The sequence below is a fragment of the Drosophila willistoni genome, assembly GCF_018902025.1.
Source record: "Drosophila willistoni isolate 14030-0811.24 chromosome XR unlocalized genomic scaffold, UCI_dwil_1.1 Seg143, whole genome shotgun sequence".
NCBI lineage: Eukaryota > Metazoa > Arthropoda > Insecta > Diptera > Drosophilidae > Drosophila > Drosophila willistoni.
Genome location: NW_025814056.1, coordinates 5,198,117 through 5,223,285, shown reverse-complemented (window position 1 = coordinate 5,223,285; position 25,169 = coordinate 5,198,117). Strand labels below are relative to the sequence as shown.

The window sequence follows — 25,169 nt, the reverse complement described above, 5'->3', positions numbered from 1 at the left end:
CAAAAAACAAAAATAAATATAAATAAACGGAAGAATATAATCATCATAAGTAATATATATTATATTGGGACAACATTTTAATCGTTTTGTTTTAACGGTAAGTTTAAAAAAAGTACAAATTGCTAAAACAAAAAATAGCCAAAAATTGGAAAAACAAAAAAAAAAGCACACACACACACAAAAAGAAGATACTTGTGAGTTTCATTGATTTTTAATAAGACATGTGAGAAAGTTTTGTTTCCAGTGCACTGTTTTTAGTATGGCAATAAAATATAAGCAACAGCACCAACATCAGCAACAACAACAACAACAACAACATCATGGCTAACGACAAGGGCAGGGCAAATAAACTTTACGACTATATAACAGAATCAATGTAAGCCAGTTAAAGGGCAGAGGAGAGTCAGAGAAGAGAAGCAGCAGCAGGTGGATACATATGTGCATATGTATGTATGTATGTTTGTCTATATAGCAGGGAATAAGTCGGACTAGAGCGAACTAACGACCAAAAACACACATATTTGCTTTATAATGTAAATAGCGTGTAAAGAGCTTTATTTGCTAGAAATTTCGATATTTCGAGTTATGCCAATTTTTTACTTCTCATTTTTTGTTTTAGTTGTTTTTCAATTTATGACACGCCAAATGCACTGAGAGAAAATAAAGTCATCTACTAATAGACTCTTCAAAACCCAATTGGAAACTGCCATAAATCAATCGAAAACTATTTCAATATTGATTGTCCACTTTAGTTATCATTCAATTGATTTTCTTTTTAATTAGCCATCGACTTGTTATTAAAGCAAATTTCAAAAGCCAAAGATTGTAAAATTTGCAAAGTTTTCATCGTTTGCCCCAAAATGTGTGTAATTGTCAACTTTTAGTTAGAGTATAATTTGTTTAATGTGAACCAAATCGATATACTTACCTGCGTTTTAGGTTGTGTAGTTGATTTTTTGTTTTCTTAAGCTTAGATTGCCTTGTTTAAGTAAGTTTTTGCATGTGTGGCAAATATTGACAATTTGTTTGCTCAAGTATATGTACAAGTGCCTTGTCACAATGAGGGGCAAGTGTGTGTTTGTGTGTGTGTGTGTGTGCACTTATTCCAGTTAGCTCCCGCCCCACCACCATTCTCCCCACTCAAACATCACTAGCTCTATTCCCATTTGTCCCTGTTGCTTAAGTTGCCCATCAAGTTTGTTGCCTAAGTCTTTCGTTTTGACCATCTCGAGAAATTAACACGTCAAGGTCGTCCAACGTCGTGTGCTGCGGAAAACTTGAAAAAAAAGAAGTAGAAAACAGACAGAAAGAAACACATCCTTAAGGGGCCACAATACCGGAAAACAACAATCGTCTTGCTTGGCTTGCTTGGCCTCCTCCTGCCCAAAAGCCTTCTAACATGTGCTCCAAGGAGAATAGAGATAAAGTGTGAAAGTATTTAGTACAAAAGCGTTAACAGCAATGTCAGCGGCAATGGCAACGGCAACGGCAACGGCAAGGAATAGAAAATAAGCTAAATATAAAATGCAAATGTGGCAAAGCAAACACCTGTTGTCAGTTAACATGCATTATAAGAACTCGAAGGTGGGGGGGTCAGAGAAAGAACCTTGTTTCAGGTTGCCCAGGACGGGTCGTGGCCTTAATGTGAGTCACAGTGAGTTTTTGCACTTGTGGCTTCGCTTCTTCTTCTTCTTCTTCTTCTCCTGGTAGGTGCAGCAGTAGCCCAAGCACGTTGTGTTCGCTTTGTAATAAATATGAATATGAATATTAACTATTATTGCTGTTGTTGTTGGTAATACTACATATTATGACTGCAAAGCATCTCCCAAGTAAAGGTCAAATTGATCTAAACGAGTTCTTATCTTACATCGAATATGCTAGCCAGCCAGTCAGCCAGCCAACTCATCGATTCAAGATTTTACCCTTGTATGGTTATCGATTGTGCTTAATAGATGTATTTCGAAATGGCATTTCAGGGTTAGCATATTTGTAGGTGTACACAAATTATCGAATTGAGATCAGCCATTTAGCCATTTAGCAAACAATTAACTAACTCAAATCGTTATTAAATCATGTCTGGAAAATGTATGTAAATGTATTCTTCATTTGTCTCTCCGTTTCCATCCCACATCGATTTCAACATTTAAATTTTCTACAATTTTCTCTTTTTCTCTTTTTCTCTTGCAGCCTGCGAATATTAAAGAAATAAAAACGTTTCACAATGATGAATCAGGATAATCCATATGCGGTAAGTTTCAATCAGGAATAGAAAATTCACACAATCGAAATAAAAACTTAACATTATAAATGCCAACATACATATGTATGTATGTATATACATATATGTAAATTCATATACATACATACAAACAAAAACTGAATAACTTCAAATTCAAATTATTGTAAATGTTTAACGAGCTAAAAATTGAACAAACTCATAAAAAAGTCAACGATAAAAAACTTTATGACGATGGACTTAAAAATCAAAAACAAAAAAAAAAAAAACAAAATCTCCAAATCTAAATCAAAAATGAAATCTCTAGCGGCAATTGATAAGAAGAGAGAAGACAACCGAAAGAAATCGGTAAAAATTTTGAAGCGTCGATTTGGCTTAGCTTCCGCATTTTGTTCAATTTTTTTTTGTTTTTTTGGGCGCAGAAATTTATGAATTATGAGGTTTTCTCAGAGTATGCATAATTACCTGCCAACAACAACAACAACAACATCAACGACAACAACAACAGACAACAATAAAATAATAATAATAATAATAATATTGGAAAAAGAGTAGCCTAAACCAGTTTACACATACAAATGAAACAAACAACGGCGAAAATATTTAAATGATGTCATAATTTTAGTAGGAGAAACAAAAAAAAAAAAAAATCATAATCATCGTAGAGTATTTTTTGTCGACTTCACCTGCGTTTATTGGTTGTTGTTGTTGTTGTTGGGGTTATGATCAGCAGTGGGGCCTGGCAGTTGTGTCGGCAGCTTCTGTCCGCTTTTTGTGTCGAACTTTTTGAAATTAATGCAGATCAATTAGTTAATATTATTAAGCGTTTCAAAATGCCAAGAACTGCGTTGCCGCGACTTAACGTCAACGTCGCTGTCGCTGTCGCCGTCGCAGTCGCTGCGCTGTCTTTTCTATTTGAATATTTAAACAAATATCTAGTCATAGAGGAGGAGCAGCTGAAAAATAAAAATAAAAACACGTAAGTTGCCTGCTAACATGGCACTAAATGTCAATATTTGAATATTAAATTTTATTTAAGTGCGTTTTTTATGGTTTTAAGCTGATTTTTTTCGTTTAGTCGATCATCATCAGTGGGACAAAGTCGCTAACCCAGCACACACACTCACACATACTTCTATCTCTGGTGTGTGTGAGAGTATGGTTTTTTTTTTGTTGTCATCTTTCGGCCGAAAGAGGCGGACACCCAAAGCTCCAAGTAGTGTTAATTAGTTGAAATGTGAGACGATAAACTAAATGTTTGATCAAAATGAAGGCAACAACAACAGAGTCAAATTTGGGCCACTTTGCTAGAGAGTTGGCCAGTTTGAGGGAGACGAAGAAAAGTGGTGAGGAAGGAAGAGGTGTAGAACAGAAAGAGAGAGAGAGAGAGAGAGAGAAAGAGATCGGCAAGTTGGTAGCTTTAGCGGCTAATAAATAAATGAATTGAATACAAATTTATGAATGCAAAAGAGGAATTTTTGGAATTTAAAACGATTTCCAATCAAATATTTCGGCTAAGCTTATCGAAATGTTATCGATTACATCGTCTTAGAAAAGCAAAACGATTGAAAACAACAAAAAAACAAACTGATTTATCATAAAAAATGATTGATTAACGTATTGCGCCTATTATTAGTATTTATTTTTGTGGTTCGACTGCATTCACGCCCTGCCCTCTGCTGAGACAAGAAACTTAATTTCGTTTCGCCATATGGACGGAGCACAAAAAACGCATTACAATGTTGTTGTGCGAGACATCTCCACCTCCCCGAAAGACACTTGACTTGGAGCTAGAGTTTTGACTTGGAGTCCAAGACGTTCGTTTGACTTGGAAGCTAAGGAGGATGTGGATGGCGATGGCGATGCCGATGGAGACCACTGACTGAAGACACTGACCAGTGGCTGCTTACAGTCAAATGCACTTTGCTCGCACGCATCTGGGCAAATCTCTTTCTATTTGCATTGGCTGCTGCTGCCGCTGACCATTTTGGTCATAAACATTTGCGTAATGGATTTTTGTTTCTTTTGGCTTTGTACAGTTTGCTTGCTGCCAAGAGTGAAACACAACACACAAAGTAAATTAATTACGAGCCTCTCTTCTCATGCATATTTGCACGTTGCCCCGGCAACAGCAACAACAACAACAACAACAACAACAACAAAAAGCAAAGCGAAGAGAAAAATTCTCTAAACAAAAGTTAATAAATGCCTAAAAACTGAACAGAAGCAGCAAGCAAATTAGCAAAAGCCCGAAAAACTTACACACACACCCAAGCACACACACACACACACACTAAATGTAATTACTGCACTTATACATGGTGGTAGAGGTTTTTGGTTTTGCTTTTGGGTTTAACAATTTTTGTTTTTTTTTTTTTTTTTTTTTGTGGTCTCCACTTTCTGTTGGTGCAGCAGAGAAAGAGGAGGCGGAGGCGGAGATGGAAATGAAGAGAGAACTGGGCAATTTTTCACATGCGTAGCCAGTTTGGGTAGCCAAACGAGGATGAGACTGACGCTAGAGTTGGAGCTGGGAGCTTGGGAGCTGGAAGCTGGGAGGAACGACAACGCTGTGAGATGCCGTAAAAGTTGTCTGTGGCCCCAAACATCTACAACAACAACTACAACAACTGCTACTCCATCTTCAACTCCATCTCCCAGTTTATGCTCCAACTTGTGTATGCTTGCAGATTTTGGTTGGTCGGTCGGTTGGTTGGGGGGGTTGGGGTTTTTTTTTTTTATTTTGTCTTGGGTTGTGTGTGCACATGTTGCGGTTGATAACTCAATTAGAATGTTAAATTTATGTTCGCAACAAGAAATTAACTTGCAATTAGAAAATGCCTCTCGACGACTGGTAACGAAAGACTTAGGACACGAACTTGACTAGTGAATTCAAATTGTCTATGTGAATGATGGCAGAAGAAATACCCTTTAAGTCACACACACACACACACATACATAGACATACATGTGTGAGAATATTAAGTCTATTTATTTTTCAATTTAAAAATTTGTTAAAATCTTCGATATGTCATCACATGTTTTTGTAAATGTTTATTAAAAGTTATGAGGAAATGTTTATGCCTAATAATGCTGTACTTTTTTTACAACTTTATCCATGGGCTATGTTGTTGTTGTTGTTGCTGTGCCATGTAATTATCTTGGCCACAAAACAAATTGAAACAATTTAGCAAAGCGCAAAAAAAGATACACCAAGATAGCAAATAGCAAAACGCCGGCTCCAGACAAGTTGTAGGGCATCTGTAGCCGCCAAGACAAGTCAATTGCCGAAAACTAATGATGATGATGCACTGCACGCATTTGCACTATTTATAATTCGTGAGCAAGCGAGGAAACTAGCTAGCAATGCAAGCAGTGCCAAAAGATCAATGATCAATCCTCTGAAGCTGGAGCTTGTGAAGATGGAGATGGGGATGGAGATGAAGCTGCCGCTTGATGACTTTACTTTGGCCAAGTCTGTGAGAGTATATAGAGAGACAACTTCATTTGTTTGCGCAGAGGATAACTCCTTCTATTATTTCACATTTTTAGTTTTGTTTTGTGGGTTGAACATGTGTAAATCTCTTTCTATCCCTCTTTCTCTCTCTCTCTCCTTCTCTCTCTCTCTCTCTCTCTATTTGGACTGACTGAATGACTAGCCTGACTGGCTTGGCAATGATTAATGAGCGAAATTAGCAAAGAGAAGATCTGTTAAAATATTCGTTCACTTCTTCTTCTTCAACTTCTACTTATTCTGTGTCTGCAGGCCAATTGACCAAAGTTCTATCTGCAGATTACCAAATGACTTTTTGGCCAACGAACTTGAACGAAACTCAACTCAAACTACAACAATTACATACTAAACTTCCTCTCCCTCAATAACAAACGAAACGAAAAAAAAAAAAAAATAACAAATAGATGCGATGCGATGCGATCCAATGCGATGCGATGCTAGCCACACATCTATGTAGATAGATATATATATATATATATGTGTGTATATGCTTCATTATATCCGCCAAACTGGTTAACCTTGACAAAAATCCTACAGCTGAATGCATTAGTAGTTCAACAGCAACAAGAAAAACCAACCAACTAACTAACGACTTGCAAATGCGGCCGCTGCTGCCGCCGACGCCGCCGAAAACAAAACGCTATTAAACTTCTATTATTTAAGTACTACATTGTGCACTCATACGAAGAACGTTGGGTCGAACCGCCAAGTACACACACACACACACACACACACACACAGATAGACAATACAATCCAAAAACAAACATGCTGCAAAATGAAAAGGAAAACGGAGTAACGAAGAAGACCACAAAACACACGCCAAAGTCTCGGACTTGGACTTTAAGTCGGAGTCGGTCAGCAAAGCAATCATAATGAGGCAGCAATTGTACGAATTTTGTTGTTTTTTTTTTCTCCATAGGTCTTTATCGGAAACCCCCCATTAGAGATGTACTCGTGAGAGTTAAGAATCTTTTAAAAATATAGAACATACCAAAAATTGCACTCTAAAAACCAATTATATGCGGATAAGTTGTCGAATATTTCTTAAACTTTTCTTACAACTTGATATGCCATTATAGAGATTAGAATATTTTATACGTTAAAGTGAATCTTTGCTGTTAATTTGTTTACTTCATGTTCAAATATGTAAGCAATTTACACAATCTTCATTTTTGTTTTGTTTTTGTTTTTTTGGCTAGGTAGTTTCATCTCTATTTGCTTAATATACGAAGCTTTGTCTACTTGAGTGTAGCTAACAGAGCATAAATCCCAAATTGTTGACGAAGAGGTACTTGCAAAATTATGCAATATTATGTAATTATACAGACAATCAACAATAACAGCAGCCGGAGCCGCCGTCAAAGAGAGGGAGGCTACAAATTTTGTTGTTGGCCTTTTTGATCATGAAAATTCCCCCAACCCGACGAAGGTGAAGAGTGAGAGTGGGTGGTAAACACACACACACAAGAACGAGAGAGCGAGAGAAAGAGAGAGAGGGAAACAGACACAAAATGTGAAAATGATTGAGCGCATTATTTTCAAATTAGCGCGTGGCTTTAAGATTGGCATCTGCAGCAGAAAGTATTCAGAAGTGTGAAAACCATTTGGATATACTCTATAATTTACAATACAAGTCTATTGGCAATCTAATAATGGCTTATAAGATAATCGTTCTACTTGCAGATAGAGCATTTCCTTTTCGACCTTTTCTTTTGTTGTAGCCATTATCAACACCGACCCCCAGCGTATTCGCCTTTTCTGCTTTCGATTTCAAGTTCAACACGTTGCCACCAGCAAAATGTAAGAAAAAAGTGTTCCAACTGGTTGCCCCGCCACTTTATTACGCTGAGAGTCTCTGACTACGACGGCGGCGGCGGCGCCAAGTTTTTGGGGGTAGCCCTTTTCTCAAAGAAGCGTAACAAACAAAACGATACGATACGATACGAAAAGAAACAAACAGCAGACAAGCAGGCAAAAATTGTTATAATTTGACGGTTTAATAATACTTACTTTTGATTTTCCTTAAGGTCAAGGTTATTGAGCGCAGAGTGGAATGCCAGTGGAGTGAGGTGTGGAGCGGTATAAAGTACCTACTATGGTTATTATTGAGGCAGACCAGCCGCATAATGAGCTGCCAAATTGTTTCACCAGGCGGCATCACGATGTTCACGATTTAAGTAAAGCTAAAGCCGCAAAATTGAATTAAATTTATATAAATTGCATATACTATTGTATATGTATGTACATCCAACTATACTATATATGTATAAATATATGTATATAGTGTAGATGTATGCACATATATAAGTATATCAAAAGATCATTGCATGCCCGCATGTCCGCTTACATTAGAGGCGAAGGCATCGAGATCGAGCAATTTGTGAGCGCTTCCATTGTTATATTAGCTATTTATTTTTAAAGCTTACTGTGAGCTGCTACTAATAACGAGTATTTATTTATTTATTATTTTTTTTTCCTACTGCTGCTGCTTGTTTTTTTTACGTTATTGTTATTTTCATTTTATTTTTTGCACCGTCGAGTCGAGGAGGAGGAGAAGGAGGAGGAAGAAGAAGGTAGGATTAGAGGGAACATAGATGAGTATTGGCATTGACTAGAGATTGGTCTTGGGGGTCTCTAACACAATGAATGGTCCATAATCATACCTACTCTTCGATGTCTTTGCTTGACTCTTCCCACGCCATGACAGAAGCAAATAAAAACAACAGAAACCAGAAAATGAAAAAGAAACACAAAAAAAAAAAACGTATTTAATTCAATTTTAATTAAACAACTCTATAGAAAGTGAAATCTATTCTCACACAATTAGCTAGCCAATATGGAAAGCGAAATGAATTGTTTCTCTTTAAATTTTTACTCTTCCTTTCTTGATTTCATTTTCATCATTGAATTAAAGTGGCCAGCAAATAATTGCTTAATACAAGAAAGTTTGGCAACTTTGTGGTTGTTGCTTTTTCTTTCATAGTTGTGCTCAAATTTCATTCGATTTTATTAATAATGTCACCTGCAACTTACACCCACACCCAGACACACAGACACACACATACGTTTATATGTATAAACTTCTTCCCACGTCTTGGACAAAAAAACAGAAAAGAAAAAGAAAAAAAATGAAGTGAAATTCCACTTTTAATTAGCCAAATACATTGCACATTACGTATACGCCGTGGATGGCCAGTCAGCACAGAGAGAGAGAGAGAGAGAGAGAGAGAGGGAGAGAGAGAGACCACCCTTTCGACTGTGTGGGGGCCATAAAAGTTGAACAAAATTATAACAGGCAACTTGCAAAACATTTACACTAGCCCACCAACCAAAAAAAAAAAAAAAAAATACACTCATACAACCAGGCAGAAGTAATAGGCCATAGAGGCCAAAATGAAGATGCAGAAGAAAGAGGTGGTGGAGCAGCAGGAGGAAGAAATGACGATGTCGATGAGACTTAGTCAGTTTTAGGCGGTGGCAGGCAGCTTTCTTTGCCCGGTCTGGCTAAAGCGAAAATGATTCATGGATGAGACTCGAGAGCAAGTCGAGACTCCTGCTGGCTGGCTGGCTGGCTGGTAGTTGGGTTTTGGCCGAAAACGTCTCGACGCCGGGCAGACTATTAACTTTGAAAGTTGTTTAAACAGGCAGCCAACCAGCCAGCCTCCACCTTCTACTTTTTGCCTCATCGTCGTCGTCGTCGTCGTCGTCGCTGTCATCGTTGTCGTCGTCGTCGTCGTCGTCGTCGTGGTTGTCTCCAGCTGCTCTGGCTCTGCTCCTTTGCCTTCTGCCACAGCAACAGGCAGTGTCATCGGCGTCGCGGCTCGTGGGAATTGGATCATTAGAAGCAGGCAAAAAGGCGAATTGGTGAAGGCAAAAGGCAAGGCAAAGCAAGAAGCATAGCTAAGAAGTTGGTCAAATGCAACACTGAGAGAATTTTCTTGCCACATACAAAATGGCCTTGAAATCAATTTGAATGTGTCTTGAATTCTTTTATCCAATTTTAATTGCTTATCAATTTTGTGTGGCTTTTCTCTCAGTGTACAGTTGTCCACAGGCTCACAGAAGGCAGTTTTGTTAGAGTTTTGCATGTGTTGCAAAGTTGGGCAGAGTTGCCACCGTTTCTTGTTGTTGTTGTTGCTGTTGTAAGAGGCGCGATAAGTAAATGTGTCCCGCGTCTCTTTTATTTGCACTTGCAGAGGCAAAGTTGTTGTTACCCCGCCCCACCTCTTCATTCCGATTCCTCTCGATTGTTTTTTTTTTTTTTTTTGTAAGTTTCTTTCTTTCTTTGTCTTCTTCTTTTTCGTATTTTACTACTTTTGTTTGTTTATATGTTGTTAGGTTTTTTTTTTGTTTTTTGGGGTTTAGTCTTCGTTTGCTTCTTATTTTCGATTTATTTGTTTTGTTGGCTTGTTGTTATCTCTGGGCAAGCATTTTGGGTTGTTTGGTTGTTGTTGCTGTTGTTGTTGTCGCTGCTGCTGTTTCATCGGGGGAGTCAAAAGTCAATTAAATAAGAGCAGTGCATCTGAAAATGCATGTACTTCTTGTTGCTTTTCTTTTTCTTTCTGTTTTTTGTTCAGTTTTTGCGAAACGAGCAATTTGTGTGGTTTCCTGTTTTTTTTTCTTTTTTTTTTTGGGGTTAGGCTAGTAAAGTGCTCTATGGGAACCATTTCACCACCACAAAACGTTTTCAGCTTAAAGATTTTTAAGGTTTTTTCCCCAAGTTGATTTATGAAACGATGAGAAGACAAAACTAGTTTGCCGGATGCCAAAAATGTGATAGAAGTATGTCAAATTTTTAAGTGAATGACAGATAACCCACGAGGAGAAAGAGAAACAAGGCTTCTGATCTTGGATTGTTAATTAATAGTAACTATTTACAAGTATTTAAATGACCGAGAAAATTATTGAAATATTGTTTCGACATAGCTGAGTTAGTAATTTTTGCTTGATTTCAATTGACTGATTGGATACTTTTCTATTATTTTCTATATCCATTTCATATCATTTTCATAGTCGAAATCTTTTTGTTCTATGCATTAGAATAACTATATTATAAATGGGTATCAATAAATTCTAATAAAGATTTTGTACATTTCGTCAACAAAATCCTTAGATTTAGTAGAAGAAGCAAGTTCGTTGTCTAAGTCTTTTGATTTATTAAGGTACAAAAAATTTGAAAATATAAAATTATGTTGTTTACAAAAATTTTAATAAATAAAATATGAAATTTAAATATACATAAAATTGTTTAGAACTTTGATTCTGGTATTCCATCAATAATACCTATAAATTTATGAGCCTTGCACAGGGCCGTCGAGAAGATATCAGGGCCCGGTGGTAGTAAGCTACCACCCCCCTCTCGTCGGGCCTGGCTTTGCAGAATCAACTAAATTAGTTCTTTACTTAGTTCAATAAAAGCAAGCCCTTTTTTTCGCCAATATAACAAAATATAACGATAGATTTTGAGTTTTTTAAGCGTATTTTTTTTTGGCCTAAAACTTGATCTATTCCAAATACCAGTTAGGTACATAAATGATCTCGATCCAAAATGAATTTGTCAATTTTTAGGCAAAACTCTGTTCACTCAAGCATAAAGCTGTAAATCAGACAACACACAGACGCTTTTGATGATGGATGAAGGGGTGGGAGGGGGAGCAATTGATATGTTATTTTTAGATGTTATTTCGCAAAAGTCGCCATTCATGGTCCAATCGTTTATTATTAGCGCAATTTACAAGTCACACATGGGTATTTTGGGCAATGCCATAAAAAAAACAACTAACAAAAATGCACGTGTTTCAAAATCCTTGAAGAGCTTTTAATTGTGAAACGTCCAAAAAGTTTTACTAAATTTTGATATTTAGTTCTAGTTCACAAAAACGTACAGTTATTTATACAAAATTTGCATAGGAAGGCAATTTCTCAATGAATTTCCCACACAGACAAGTTTATGGCACATTTAAGCCCGAAGGCTTTTTCAGAAAATTCACAGTAGTCGAAAACAATTAGATGGCCCCTGACCAAAGTCACTTCACAATCACTCAAATGTCCCATGTCACATCCTCACTCAAAGCATGAAGGCAGCCAAAGAGAAATAATAATAAAAATAAAAAAAAGGCCCCCATGCTGCGCCAAGTTGCAGCAGCTGGATAAGTCTGCTCCCTGCCCACCAACCATCCATGCCAACCGACCATGCATCCCCATACTATTCCATTCATCTCGATGCATTCTCTATTTGTCTGTCGTCTGTCGCTAGTTTTTTTCCCCCCTCCTTCTGTGATTTTATTTCTTTTGATTCGCATGTGTCAAGTCATTGGCATCTAGTGCAGTTAAATGCTCATTGAATCAACAGACGACAACAGCGGCGGCAGCAGCAGTGGCAGCAACAAATTTTATGCCAATTCATGGCAAACATTTTCAATTTTCAGTTTTTTCCTCTTAGTGTTGGTTTTTTTTTTTTTGCCTTTTCGCAAATTGCAATCTTGACGCAGACGCTTACTAATTTGTTAAGCCAAGTTTTATTTATACATTTTTCTGTGGTGGCCTTTTTGTCTGTGATTAATTTCGAAGCTCATTTCACCTGCGGGTTTCTAAATGTTTTTCACATGCAGACATTTTCTTTAGTTTCTCGGCCAATTCGATGCGAGACGCTCCGCTTCGCTCATTGCAGCTCGGCACGGCCCCAACTCTCGTCGCACACGCCGAAATGTCAAGTCAAACACTTGTAATGCAACAATTGGCACAAGTTTGTCTACGTTTTGGCCTAAGCTAACATTTAAAATTGTAACAAATGCCACAGCAATCGGTGAACGTGTGGCTGACAGCCAAACCAAAACGGCAACAAGTCCAACTTGCAGACGAGAGGCATACAGCACAAACATTGCACCAAGCTCTCTAGCTAGCTGCCACATAGGAAATGGCAGCAACAAAAACATTGAGCAGGCAAGCAAACCTCGCACATTTTGCACGCATTTGCATAACAAGAAACAATTGAATCAACGTCGAAGAGAGGCGCGCACAAGTAGATAAATTGCAAAATTGATCAATACGAATTGGAAATACTCTCATGCCCAAAACTGCATATGATGGGATATGAAAGAAATTTATAAATTAACATTTTTTTTTCAATGTCATTCAATAATTTTTGGAGTTTAAGAGAGGTCGAATTTTGAATGGGAATCTTTTGGGATGACCAATACCGCCCACATGGAAAGGGTATTTTAAGCAACTGAAAATATATATGAACACGCATCAGCATGCAGCAATCTTTCAAATTTATGCAAAACAATGTTAGTAAGACCTACTTCGTAGTTCTAATGAAAATTAGGAACTGGCTCTAACTCTGGGTTAGTCTTTGACGTTTTCCGTTCGATTTGCAGTATGATATTTCGTTTTGGCGGATGGTTTAAAATTTTAAACGGAAATTGCACAAACACTTGTCGTCCAAGTGCTGAATGTAGCTCCAAGGAAAACCAAAGACACAGTTTGGGACGATGTCGTTTGGTTAAGAGAAAGACAGAGAGAGCGACAGAGAGAGAGAGAGAGAGAGAGAGTAGACAAATGCATTTAAATTTCACATGAGCTCATAAAAATAGTTACAAATTAATTATAATGACAAAGACGGAGACGGAGACGACAACGTCAACGACGCCGACGACGACGGCGACGCCAACGACTGCGACTGCGACTGGGAAGGCACATTATAAATCTAAACATTTCCTGCTTGACAGCTTGAAGAGCTTTTCAAGCTGCAGCTACAGAGCCACAAAGCGACATCTGATGATGCTTCAAAACTAAACAAAAAATAAAAAAATTGCCAACAACAACAACAGCGAAACTTAAAACTAAAACTGAATACTAAAACTTTGTAAGTTCATAATTATAGTCTCTAAGACAGCGGCCAACAATTAGCTGAAAACAAATCGAAAAACGAAAGACTTAAGCGACAAACCTGAGAAATTAAATGATGATGGATTGGTGGCCTGAGCCAAGCCCACATGAAAGCTGAACGAAATGTTTTCCTTTATTTTTTTTAGCATTGCTAAGAGTGATGTATGGAAAGAGGGGTGGGGGGGAGTGGAGAGAGAAAAACAAACAAGGGCATTTTCATTGAGACAATCCAACATCATTTGTCAACCCATACGCAATTAGGAAAACACAATCTGCCACAAAATAAAAAAATTGAAATGAAGAACTGAGAAATTTTTCGCTACTCAAACTGTAACACAAAGCAATCGTTTCCACACGCACACACTCCCATGATTGATCACTCCCTCGAGGGGGTCAGTGTGGAAAATGTGTAAAAATTCTCCTCTCATCTCATTTTTGCTGTTTTATTTCTTCGCCGTTTGGTTTTGACAAATTGCTCGAGTCCAATGACTAAGCAAAGGAGGGAGCGTCCTCTCTGCCTCAGTCGCGCAGCTGACTTACAAATGCCTCAAGTATTTGTAATGCGGCAAAAAGAAAGCAGACGAAACATGCGATCTAACAATTTTGACAATATTTTAGCTATGAGCCGTAGAGTCTCTTAAGTCTCAAGATCAACTCTCTGGAGAGAAACGAGTTTGCATTACATTACAAAAATTCATGACTCATCGCTGATTGAAGGAGCGGGTTCACTACAATTGGGGATTATTTTTTTTTTCTTAGATTTAGTGCTTCTCTCTACTTCTATTTCTATTTTGTTTTTCTGTGCAGCTGCTGCTGATCGAACTAATTGAGAACAAGATGTGAGCAAAAGTCACTGAAATTGTGAATAGAATCACCAAAGTCATAAAGCTGCTAAGCAAGTGATGGAAAAGTTCTAATTTTTCCCACTGATTTGCTCACCCGTTACACTGGCAATTGATCCTTTTGTTAGAGTAAACTTGTTCAATTCAGTCCAGGACAACAATTTATTGAAATTTTATTGAAATATTGCTGTAGATGTCACGTTTTGTGGCAGATTTCTGTTATCTACTCATCACTGCTAACGAGCGAGTTGAGCTCTGGCGCACAAGGCAAGGCAAGGTAAAGCAACACCAACATCAACAACCGATTCCGATTCAAAACGACCGTCTTCAGTGTCGACAAGTCAGTCATGAATACACTTATAAAATTGTTGGCAAGGTGGAAAAAAAAAAAACGAAAAATTTCAAATAACAACAACAAAAACTAGAACAATTTGTTTGCGCACAATGAACAAAGCGAGGCAATTGCTTTGTGTGCATGATTTCATTTTAATTAAATTATGTTTTTGCGCTTGAACATTTTGTATATACATATATATATATATTTTTTTTTTGTTGCTTTTGTTAATTTTCAGTTTTAGTTTCAGTTTTGTATAATTGAATGCAAACCAGACAGAAATGAAGCCAGAAAACCAACAACAACATAGATACAGGGCAAGCGAAAACAAAAACAACAAAAAACTTAGAGACTCGGATGTGCAAAAATTAAATTCATGCAGCTCCATTTGAATTAGTCTTAGTACATGTTGCCAAGGTCAGGCAATTATCATAATTTTTGCAACAACAATGAAAACTTAATGGCACTTAGTTTAGCGGCAGAGACAATGATGGAGGAGAGCGGTGAGGGTTGGTGACGGCGGATTAAAATGAGATGATGGCCAAGAAGAAACTGGAGTAAACGTGCCTTTAATTTTCTGTCTTTGTGTATTGTGTGTGTGTGTGTATAAACTGAAATTTAATAATTCCGTTTCATTGCATCATCGCGGTATGAAAACAAATTCTACTTGCTATTTTTAAGGTTAACACACACACACACACACACACACACACACACACCCGACATATTTTGCCATAATTAATCACCTCGAAAAATCCAGCAACACGACACAAATCACAAAAAAAAACCAAGCAAAAATCAACAAAACATCAAAAATTTATTTTGCAGATGATGACGGGGGAAGGTTTTTTCTTAGTTTATTTTTTTTTTTTTCTTTACTTTTTGGGGGGGAACTTTTTGTTTTTGTTGTTGTTGTTGGCTTGTCGATTTGGATTTAGGGGAAAAAATATAGCAACTAATTAAAATAAATTGGTCTACAAAAATTAATCAATATTCGCAGAAATAACACAACAAATTGGACAACTTGTTAAAAACAAAAAGAGAAAAAAAACCGCAACAACAACAACAACGACAACAAACAAAGAGGAAGAAGATAGATGGTACAACAACTTAACCAAACAACATTGACAACAACAACAAATTCAACTTATTATGCAGATTAAATTAAAGTTGCATTGTTGCCCTCGTATCTAATTTATAACACTTTCACTTAATAGCCCAAGCTAATTGTGAAGATTGAAATATTTTGAGACAAAAAAATAAACAAATAACAAATTATGCAATACAAAACGAGTATTTAGCAGCAACAGAAGCGAGGGTCAATTGATTAGAAACTCTTTAATATGGTCAAATCACTTGACCAATACATTAAAGAACATTTCAAACAGCCCTCAAGTTGAAACAAGAGGAAACGAGTAAGAGAAGTGGCCCAAATGAACTCACAAATCATTCCAAGTCAAACATTTGCAAAAGCGGTAATAAGCACGAGGGAGGATGAAGTGTGCTGCGGTGGGGTAAGAGGATGGGAGGTGAAGCCAACGTGTGTGTGTATCAGCGTTAATCAGGTAAACCCCATCTTATCCCCCTCAAAAATCTATAAGATTCAAGCTAGAATCATCTTCTTCTCCACCCTGCCTACCCCACCCCCCCACACACACACGGGTTCCCTCTTCTCCTTCGTTTGCCATCTCTGTCTGGCACACTGGCTGACTGTGTGGAATGTGTCGCTTGTCTGTTGTAAAATAAATGTTTATTGCTTTTTAATATTGCACATTGTCTGCATAAATTTCACGGCGCAACGTGCTTCCCCCCTCCCTCTAGACCGCCTTCTCAAAAAACCGTAGCCGTACACCTCGCGTCCGGCCCCCCCGATACCTCCTTTTCCTGTCATGCCATTCGTATTTTGCCTTCTCTTTAAGTTGTCTCTGATTTAAAATCAAACTAAATCTGCTGCCAATTCCACAAACGAACAACAAAAAGTTGTTGAAACTTGAAACTCATAATTTTTAATTTATTTTATGTGATTTTTATTTGTCGATTAATCCACAACAACGGCAACAACAACAACAACACCAACAACAAGCTAGCTGACGACGCTTTATGAAACCTAAACGTAGAAAATTTATTTCCCTAGAGACTTGAAAAACTCTCAACACATAACACGAAATCAGATTAGCATGTCGTCGTCGAGAAGGCGAAGAAGAACAACTCGAACGAAGCCAAACCAATTGCCAATATATATACTTACAATACCATCATATATATACATACATACATATATATACTAAAGTAGTAGGAGACAGAGATGAAAGAAGTGAATGTGTTTCGCAATTGCTTTCTCTACTACTTTGTAAACTGCCAATGCCAAATTGTTTTGCAACCGACTGCTCGACTCATCGACTGCAGCAAAAATGATTGCCCAGAATTGACCGGGCCAGGGGTGTTGTTGCAATTGCAATTGTTAGCCATAAAAAATATGAGTACTAAATGCTGCAGCAGCAAAGCACAAAGCCATAATGGAGATAGAAAGCAGGTGCAAGGTAAAAGGATATTTAACCCAATGAATGGAATGCCATATCCACCAACTTTTTTAAAACTCAAACCAATCCAAATTGAAAGCTAAATGCCAATACACTTTATACTCCAAAATCGATCAGAATTGCAATCACTTTGTTAAATATGACTTAGCTAAGAGACCTATGACCTATCCGAAAGCATGTAAAAACTATTAAGACTAGTTCTCATTTGACCTGCCTGTTTCGCCTGTTTATTCTAAAGATTGCAATAAAATAGGTCACAAAAATTAATGACATATGTAGCCCAAAACCTGCTCAATTGAATGATCTCAAAAAAATATGCATATAGTTTAATTTACTGTTTTTTTTTTTCGGGAAATAAAATTTTCCTAGAAATTAAATATAATATATAATTCGAAGCTAGAATCAAACAGAATAGGAAGTGATGTCTCTATATTATAAGAACGATCTTTATTTTATTAAAATGAATTATCAATTTTTTATAATTTAATATATTGCCTACTAGGACTAAACTTGTAACTGATATTAACATATAAAGACACCAATTTGTCATATAAAAAGAATAAATCCACAATTCTAGCCGAGAGTTGGCACTTCTTTGGGCTCTTCTTTCGACAACTGATTGATGGTTTTACATATGTATATGTACGTAGTCTGATTTTATAATAATAGGTATAATACATGTATACATAGTACCTTATTTAACACCATGAGAAGCCAAGTTAACTATTCAAAACAATAGTCCAATAGAGCTTAAAACTAGGGCAGTCTATCATAATAATTTATTGCACGCAGGCCGGAGATATATCGAAGACGCCTATATTAATTGATTGCGTGATTAAGGAGAAGCATATAGAAAAAATGAGACATGTTCTTTGCAAATGCACACAAAAATTAAAAGCCTAAGAATAAAAAGAAGGCGAATGAAATAGCAAAAAACTTAAATAGATTATACAAACATTGAGGAGAGTAAAAACAGGTGAAGTCTAATAGGAAATGCACTGTCTAAAGGGCTGGAAGGGTATTCAAAAATCATTTCGTTTCCTTGACCAACAACAGGTCAGTTTGAGAGTTTAGTGTGCGTGCGTGTTGCCATACAAGAATAAGATTTGATCCAATTTTCCAGGTTCAACTATGGCTCCAACTGCAGCTCCAGCTCCCAGATAGGGGCAGACGCAATAGGGGAGAGAAGCTGCAGTAGTAGGAACAACAACAAATCAGAAATAAAACATTCCCCAAGCAGAGCAATAACAAACAAACAACACAAACAATTGATGGCAATTTGTTGATAAACATTTCGCTCGCAATAAATAAACAAATATTCCTTTGGCAACAAGTTGCGGCAACATGGTGGCGGCTGCGCTCAGATTGAGCGGTGCAGCGGGTCGGGTGTGGGTAGTGGGAAGTGAATAGAGGATAGAGGAAAGAGGTGTCTTGGCCATATAAATGCAAATGTTGCTTGCTTGTCTTGGCCTGGTGGTGGCATGGTTGGATCTGCTTTTGGCCTGTTGTATGTTGTGTGTGCTCTGGGGCAATTTTTCATTTGATTCCATCTTCATATTTTATTATATTGGAAAAGGCGACGACCGAAGACCAAGGGTGGCCGGGGGAGGCAGATGGTGGGGAGGCCAAAGCGGTCTGTGTGAGTGAGTCTCGTGGGCTGGTTTCCCATTTCCCATTTGTCGTCGTTTGATTCTTTGCGTTTTCTTTTATTTGTTGCTATTGCAATTGCTGTTGATACCAATTCTGCGATATGACAAACTATGTTTGCATTTTAATTTTTAATGCGTGTGAATTTTGCTGGCGGCAGCCATTGCTATTGCTATTGCCATTGCCATCAATGTGCAATGGGGGGCAAAGGGCGGGCAGAGGAGTGCTCTTGGCTCTTGGAGAGAGAAGATGCTCGTGTCATGATTTGCTGTTGCTTTTAATTGAAATTTTATGAATTTATTGCTTTAGTTTTTATAGTTCAACAGAGAGCTAAGAGTTTTGGGCCCCAAAAAGAGATGGTCAGCACCAGATTCTTCATAAGAGAATTTGTGCTTTTTTTTGTTGTTTCTTTTCCATTCTTCATCTCATTTTTCATGTATTCCTTGTCTTTCCTCTCTTTCTACAGATGAATCAGACGTGTAAGGTCTGTGGCGAACCAGCAGCTGGATTTCATTTTGGGGCATTCACATGCGAGGGCTGTAAGGTAAGTCAAATTCTTTGAATAGTTTTTATAATTTTCACAATAAAATTTAAACGGCAAAATGATCTTACATATTAATAAGATGTTATATCTATTTAATCTATCAATCAAACGATATTTGCTCTTAATTGACTATCAAAGAATTGAAGCTTTTGATGATTATTTGAGGAAAATGAACCAATGAACCATTTATGAAATCCATTTTAGCCTTTGTGTATATTACTTCGTAGGAAGATCTGATCCAAGGTTTTGTCAAATTTGTCAAAATTAGTATTTTGTTTGAGTTAGGGTGTTCTTTAGTTAAGCGAAATTTCAGATATGTTCCATATTTGTTCAAGTTGTAAATCTTCATTCTTTTTCTATATATTTAACTTATTTTCATATTAATAGAAATTGATTTATTCATGTTATATTAAAAGATCGTACCAGGTGTACCTTCTCAAATTAATTTGCTTAGTTTCAAATGTTTGCAGTGCATTTTATTTCCCCCCTCTCTCTCTCTGTCTCCATAGATATGTATATATATGTATTCGTCTACTAACCAACAAGAAAAATTAATTCATTGTTAAATATCAATATCGATAAATCGTTTTCGTGATCCTCAACCACAAGAAAAAAGCGCTTCCAAAAACTTATGAGGCCAATTCTTTTAGCGAACTGAAACTGGAATGTTGAGTTGAGTTCATTATGACAACGAAGAGTAGAGAATTGAAGAGGAGGTTAGGCCATAACAAATGGAATGCCTTCAGGCTAAGGTCAAAGTTAAACAAAGCGACCCACAACTAAATTGATTTAAATAGGAAAAGCAAAAAAATATTCCTTTAATGGTGGGATGGTAGAATGATCATCATGATGACGATGACGACGATGATGATGATGGTGATGATAATGGCTTGCCCACGCCATGCCACGCCAAGGAGAAAAGGTCAACTACAACGTACAATTTGTGGGTCAACATTATTTGATTTGTCTGTGTGTGTGTGTGAGTGTGTTTATACATACATATATGTGTGTGTTTATGTTTGTATGTGTGGGTCGATCGGTTGGCTAATTTAACGCCCACAGAAGTGCAGAGGGTACCAAACAAAAAAAGAGGCAAAAAACAAAGACAAACAAACAAAAGTGAATCTGCTGAGAGGCGCTGCCTTGGTGCACAAAATTGCTTGTAAATAGTTCGACCGTCTGTTCGATTGCTGCCGCTGTTGCCAATGTTGTTGCTGCTGCTGCTGCTCTTTCAAACGAAACTGAAAACGCAGCAACAAAAAAACAAATCCTCCGTTTCCATTTCCGACCCAGTAATCTTGATGCCCAATTAACCTTAAAAGTGGATTTTCGCATTGTTTCTGTTCAATTTTTTGTTTAAAGCTCCACCTACGACTACGACGATGACTATAGCAACAGCAACAACAACAACAACAACAACGAAGACAACGACAACGACACAGAGTCCGTCACTTTGTCAGTTGATTGCAAAGTCTGAGCTCTAGACTCTTGAGGGCAGGGGCAGTGAAGCGTTTGGCAATTTAATACACTGACAAAAATTAATAAGCCAAAAAAAAATTAGAAACCTCTTTACACATCGGTCTATAATTCACGAAAAACTAACTAGCCATATAACAAATAAATTTAAGCCAGGTTAAAGCTTCCCACCTACCAATGCAAGAATGGGAAAACTAAAAAAATTAATAAGAAAGAATGAATGGAAATTAATACTTTATTTGTTAAAAGTTAATTAACTATGATATTTTCAAAAACAAAACTTTTGAATGTCACGCCACCACCAGCCTTATAGCCGATATAGAAACTTTTTCAGATATTGCTTTGACATTTCCTAGTAAGAATTTTTTACCAAAGTTTCACAAATGCAAGGCATAAGTCTATCCAACTGCCTTAAATGAACAGCAACTGTAGAGGGACATCTTTTCGGGAATACAAAGAAACATTGTTGCAAATAAAAATGAGTCCACAAAAAGCAATCTCTTATTTATTGCTGATATCATGCCGAATTCTTATGTATATTCTAAGGGAAATCATATTTACCTTTACTCGGTCAAACCTCACTTTGGTACATGTAAAATCTTTCAGAATAGAAACTATTAAAAAGATTGAAGTTATCAACAAAATTCAAACATTGAGCCTAAAAACACTTAAGGGTACTTCCTTTGGCTCCATTTGCTATGCAAAAGTTTTTCTGTCAGTGTCTGCGGAGTCAAACATTGGCAACTTCAACTTGGCATAAGTGTTGCACACAGCCCCTAACCTTTGCAACATGCGCAGCATCAGTCGCATGCACAACAGCAGCAGCGGCAGCAGCAGCAGCAGCAGCAGCAACATGTTGTTGTAGTGTTTTCTTCATCATCGTCTTCTTCTTCACCCGCTGCTTCTAGCTTTCCTGTCTTCTTGTGGTGCCTTTTTCATGGCTCTCCTCCGCATTGAATTAAATTGTTTGTTTTGTTGCAATTGATTGTGGCCCCAGCGAACGGTTAATGGTGTATATATGTGTGTATAGAAGGGATAGACGCAAGAGCGGGCGCCGATGCGGACGCGGACGCGTTGACTCAAGTTGTTGTAGGTGTAGGTTTAGGTTTTTGTTCATGTTCGTTGTTTTGTTGTATATATTATATCTTTTTGACGGTCCTCTCGCTGGGAACCGGCAGCAATCCGTAACTTACTGTCGATGAATCATCAAAAAAAAAGGCCAAACAAAAATCAAATTTAATGAGATATTATTGTTGGTCTTTAACCGTTTTTCAATGACATCATATACATAAGTATAGCTGGAAAAAGGTTTTTCTAGTCTATGAAAAACAAAAATAAGTGCATCAAATCGCTTTTTGGAAAACACTTGAGCCATAAGAAATATTCATTCATTATCCCATTAATATCTGGCGCCCTTTATAGCATAAAAGAGGACAAGAAAGGCAATCCTTAACGTTGGAAAAACAGTGGAAAACCTAAATTAGTAGAATATAAAAAATTTGATGTATGTATATCGATATCTCATTTTGTATATCTCTGAAACCTTAGAAAAATCAAGTATACGATACGGTGTACAATGTGCCAAGTAAAATAAATTTATTATAAACAGTTTTTATAATTGAAATTCTCGATCTTCGATAATCAATATTGGCAATATATATCAAATTACATATTGGCTTAGCTTGAAGTTAATTAATTACTTTTGGATGACTATAAATTGATATCAAATTTTTTAAAGTTTCATTTGCCGTTTTAATTTAATTATTTAAATTTATTGCCCGAAATTCACTTTTCGTCTTTCCCTTTTTCTCTTTTTCTGTGTCTTTTACAGTCCTTCTTTGGTCGCTCGTACAATAATCTGTCCTCAATATCGGATTGCAAGAATAATGGCGAATGCATTATCAATAAGAAGAATCGCACAGCCTGCAAGGCATGTCGTCTGAAGAAGTGCCTAATGGTGGGCATGTCGAAAAGTGGATCGCGTTATGGCCGTCGCTCCAATTGGTTCAAGATTCACTGTCTGCTGCAGGAGCAGCAGCAACAGGCGGTGGCCGCCATGCAGGCTCATCAGCAGGCGGCTGGCGGCGGTGGATTGGGTGGTGCTGGCGGCGGAAGTGGTGGCTCAGTCAATGGCTTGAAGGTTCCACCGCCAGCAGCAGCTGCAGCGGCCTTGGGAATGCTGGGACATGTTCCGGGTGGCTATGCTGGCCTCTATGGAGCCGGTCCGCCTGGACGTAGTAAAGAGGAGCTGATGATGCTGGGTCTGGAAAGTGCGGTGGCTAGTGGCGAATATGGCGGCGTGGTTAGTGGTGGTGGCTCTTTGAAACATCCTGTTGTGGTGGCTTCGCCATCTGTTAGCTCACCCGACTCCCATAATTCCGACTCGTCGGTGGAGGTTAGTGTTAGTCGGGTTAATCCACTCCTGCATTTGGGTGGTAGTGGTAATGGAAACGGAAACGGTGCCAAAACCGTTTCTAGTTCATCGTCATCGTCCGCCGAAATTGTGTCAACCCGAGCCAGTCCGGCTCCGCATTTACGCAAGGATTTGCCGCCTTTCCTGCCGGGATTGCCGTTCCCCGGACTCGCCTCGTTGCCGACCATGATGGCACCGCCGCCTCCATTTCTGCCGCCTTCCCATCTACTCTTCTCCGGCTATCATCCCGCCCTCTATACGCATTCGCATCAGGGTCTCCTGCCCACAGCGGCAACGCCCGAGCAACAGCAGCAGCAGCAGCAGGCCGCCGTCGCAGCAGCAGCTGCTGTCCAGCATCTCTTCAACTCCAGCAATGCGGCCCAGAGATCCAATCTCAACAATAATCACATTCATCTCCTGCCCAATGGTAGTAAAAACCCCTCGGATGAGCTTACCAAACGCTTCTATTTGGATGCAGTTCTAAAGTCGCAGCAGCAGAGCCCTCCTCCTCCTCCTCCTTCTCATCCAACCATCCATGCTACACAGCCCACACTCGCTACACATCACTCTCATACTTCAGCGGCCTCAACTAAGTTGCCCAAACAGGACTATTCCATATCCGCTTTGGTCACACCGAATTCGGAAAGTGGCAGCCGTGAGCGAATCAGGAGTAGAGAGGACTTGGAGGACAATGAAATGAATGGTCTGGCCAACAAAGATGCCGCCATTGAAGACTCTGAAGATGATGATGAAGAAGATTTGGTAGTTTCCATGACTCCACCACACTCACCACATCCACCAGCAGTTCTTCAACAGCAGCAGCAGCAGCAGCCGCACAATCAACCGCAGGATGACGACGAAGAAGATCACCAAGATAATCCCATCGATCTGAGTATGAAAACCTCAGCTAGCTGCAGAAGTAGTGCAGCAAGTAGTTGCTCCACCAATCATGAAAAGCACGAGGACGATGAGGAGGAGATGGAGGAGGAAGGAGGAGGAGCCGAGCATAAGCTAACACCACATGCAAGAGACGATGATGTCGATGACCATGACGACGACGATGATGTGGAAGAACTGCAGCATCATCAGGACGAGGGTGAGGACAAAGAAAAGGAGCTATCGGTTAAAGAAGAACTTTCAGATGCCAAGGATATCGATAAAGTTAACATTGAGCAATCGAATAATAACAACAACAACAACAGCATCAATAGCAACAATAACAACAGCAACAGTAATAACAATAATAATAGTAGCAATCCAGGTGATAATAATAAGGAGGAAGCCAGCGATTCTATCAAACGTAAGCTAGATGATCTAGTTGATGGTACCAAGGAGGAGAACGGCAAACGTTTGAGATTAGATGCTTTGGATTTAACAACCAAAATATGAAGCGTTATGCAATTTAGGCGAATTCAAATAAGTCTGGCAACGTTAAAATTTTTGTTCTCTCTCACTTTCGCTCTTTCTTTTAATCCCTCTCTCCCTCTTTCTCTCTCTCTTTCTCGCTGTGTGTGTGTGTTGCCAGACCTTTAATATAGAAACGTTTATATAGGTATGTCTTTTTCCATCCGTCCCAATCTGTGAACTTTGAATAAAATTTCTGTATAATCTAATAGGACGAAATATTATGAAAATTTCATGGCAATAGCATGGCTAAAACACAACACAGTCGCACACGCACACTCACAGTCTCACAGATATATAGATCCATTCATAGATAGGCCTACACCTGCT

General features: G+C 38.2%; 1 protein-coding gene across 1 annotated transcript; it reads left to right on the top strand.

Moving 5' to 3' along the window:
- Positions 1-36: 36 nt before the first annotated feature.
- Positions 37-24,918, top strand: LOC6645376 (knirps-related protein). The gene is made up of 4 exons (XM_023177428.2): positions 37-97; positions 2,188-2,248; positions 19,469-19,546; positions 22,854-24,918. The coding sequence occupies exons 2-4, from the start codon at positions 2,222-2,224 to the stop codon at positions 24,822-24,824; spliced, it is 2,076 nt and encodes a 691-aa protein (XP_023033196.1). The 5' UTR covers positions 37-97; positions 2,188-2,221; the 3' UTR covers positions 24,825-24,918.
- Positions 24,919-25,169: the final 251 nt, after the last annotated feature.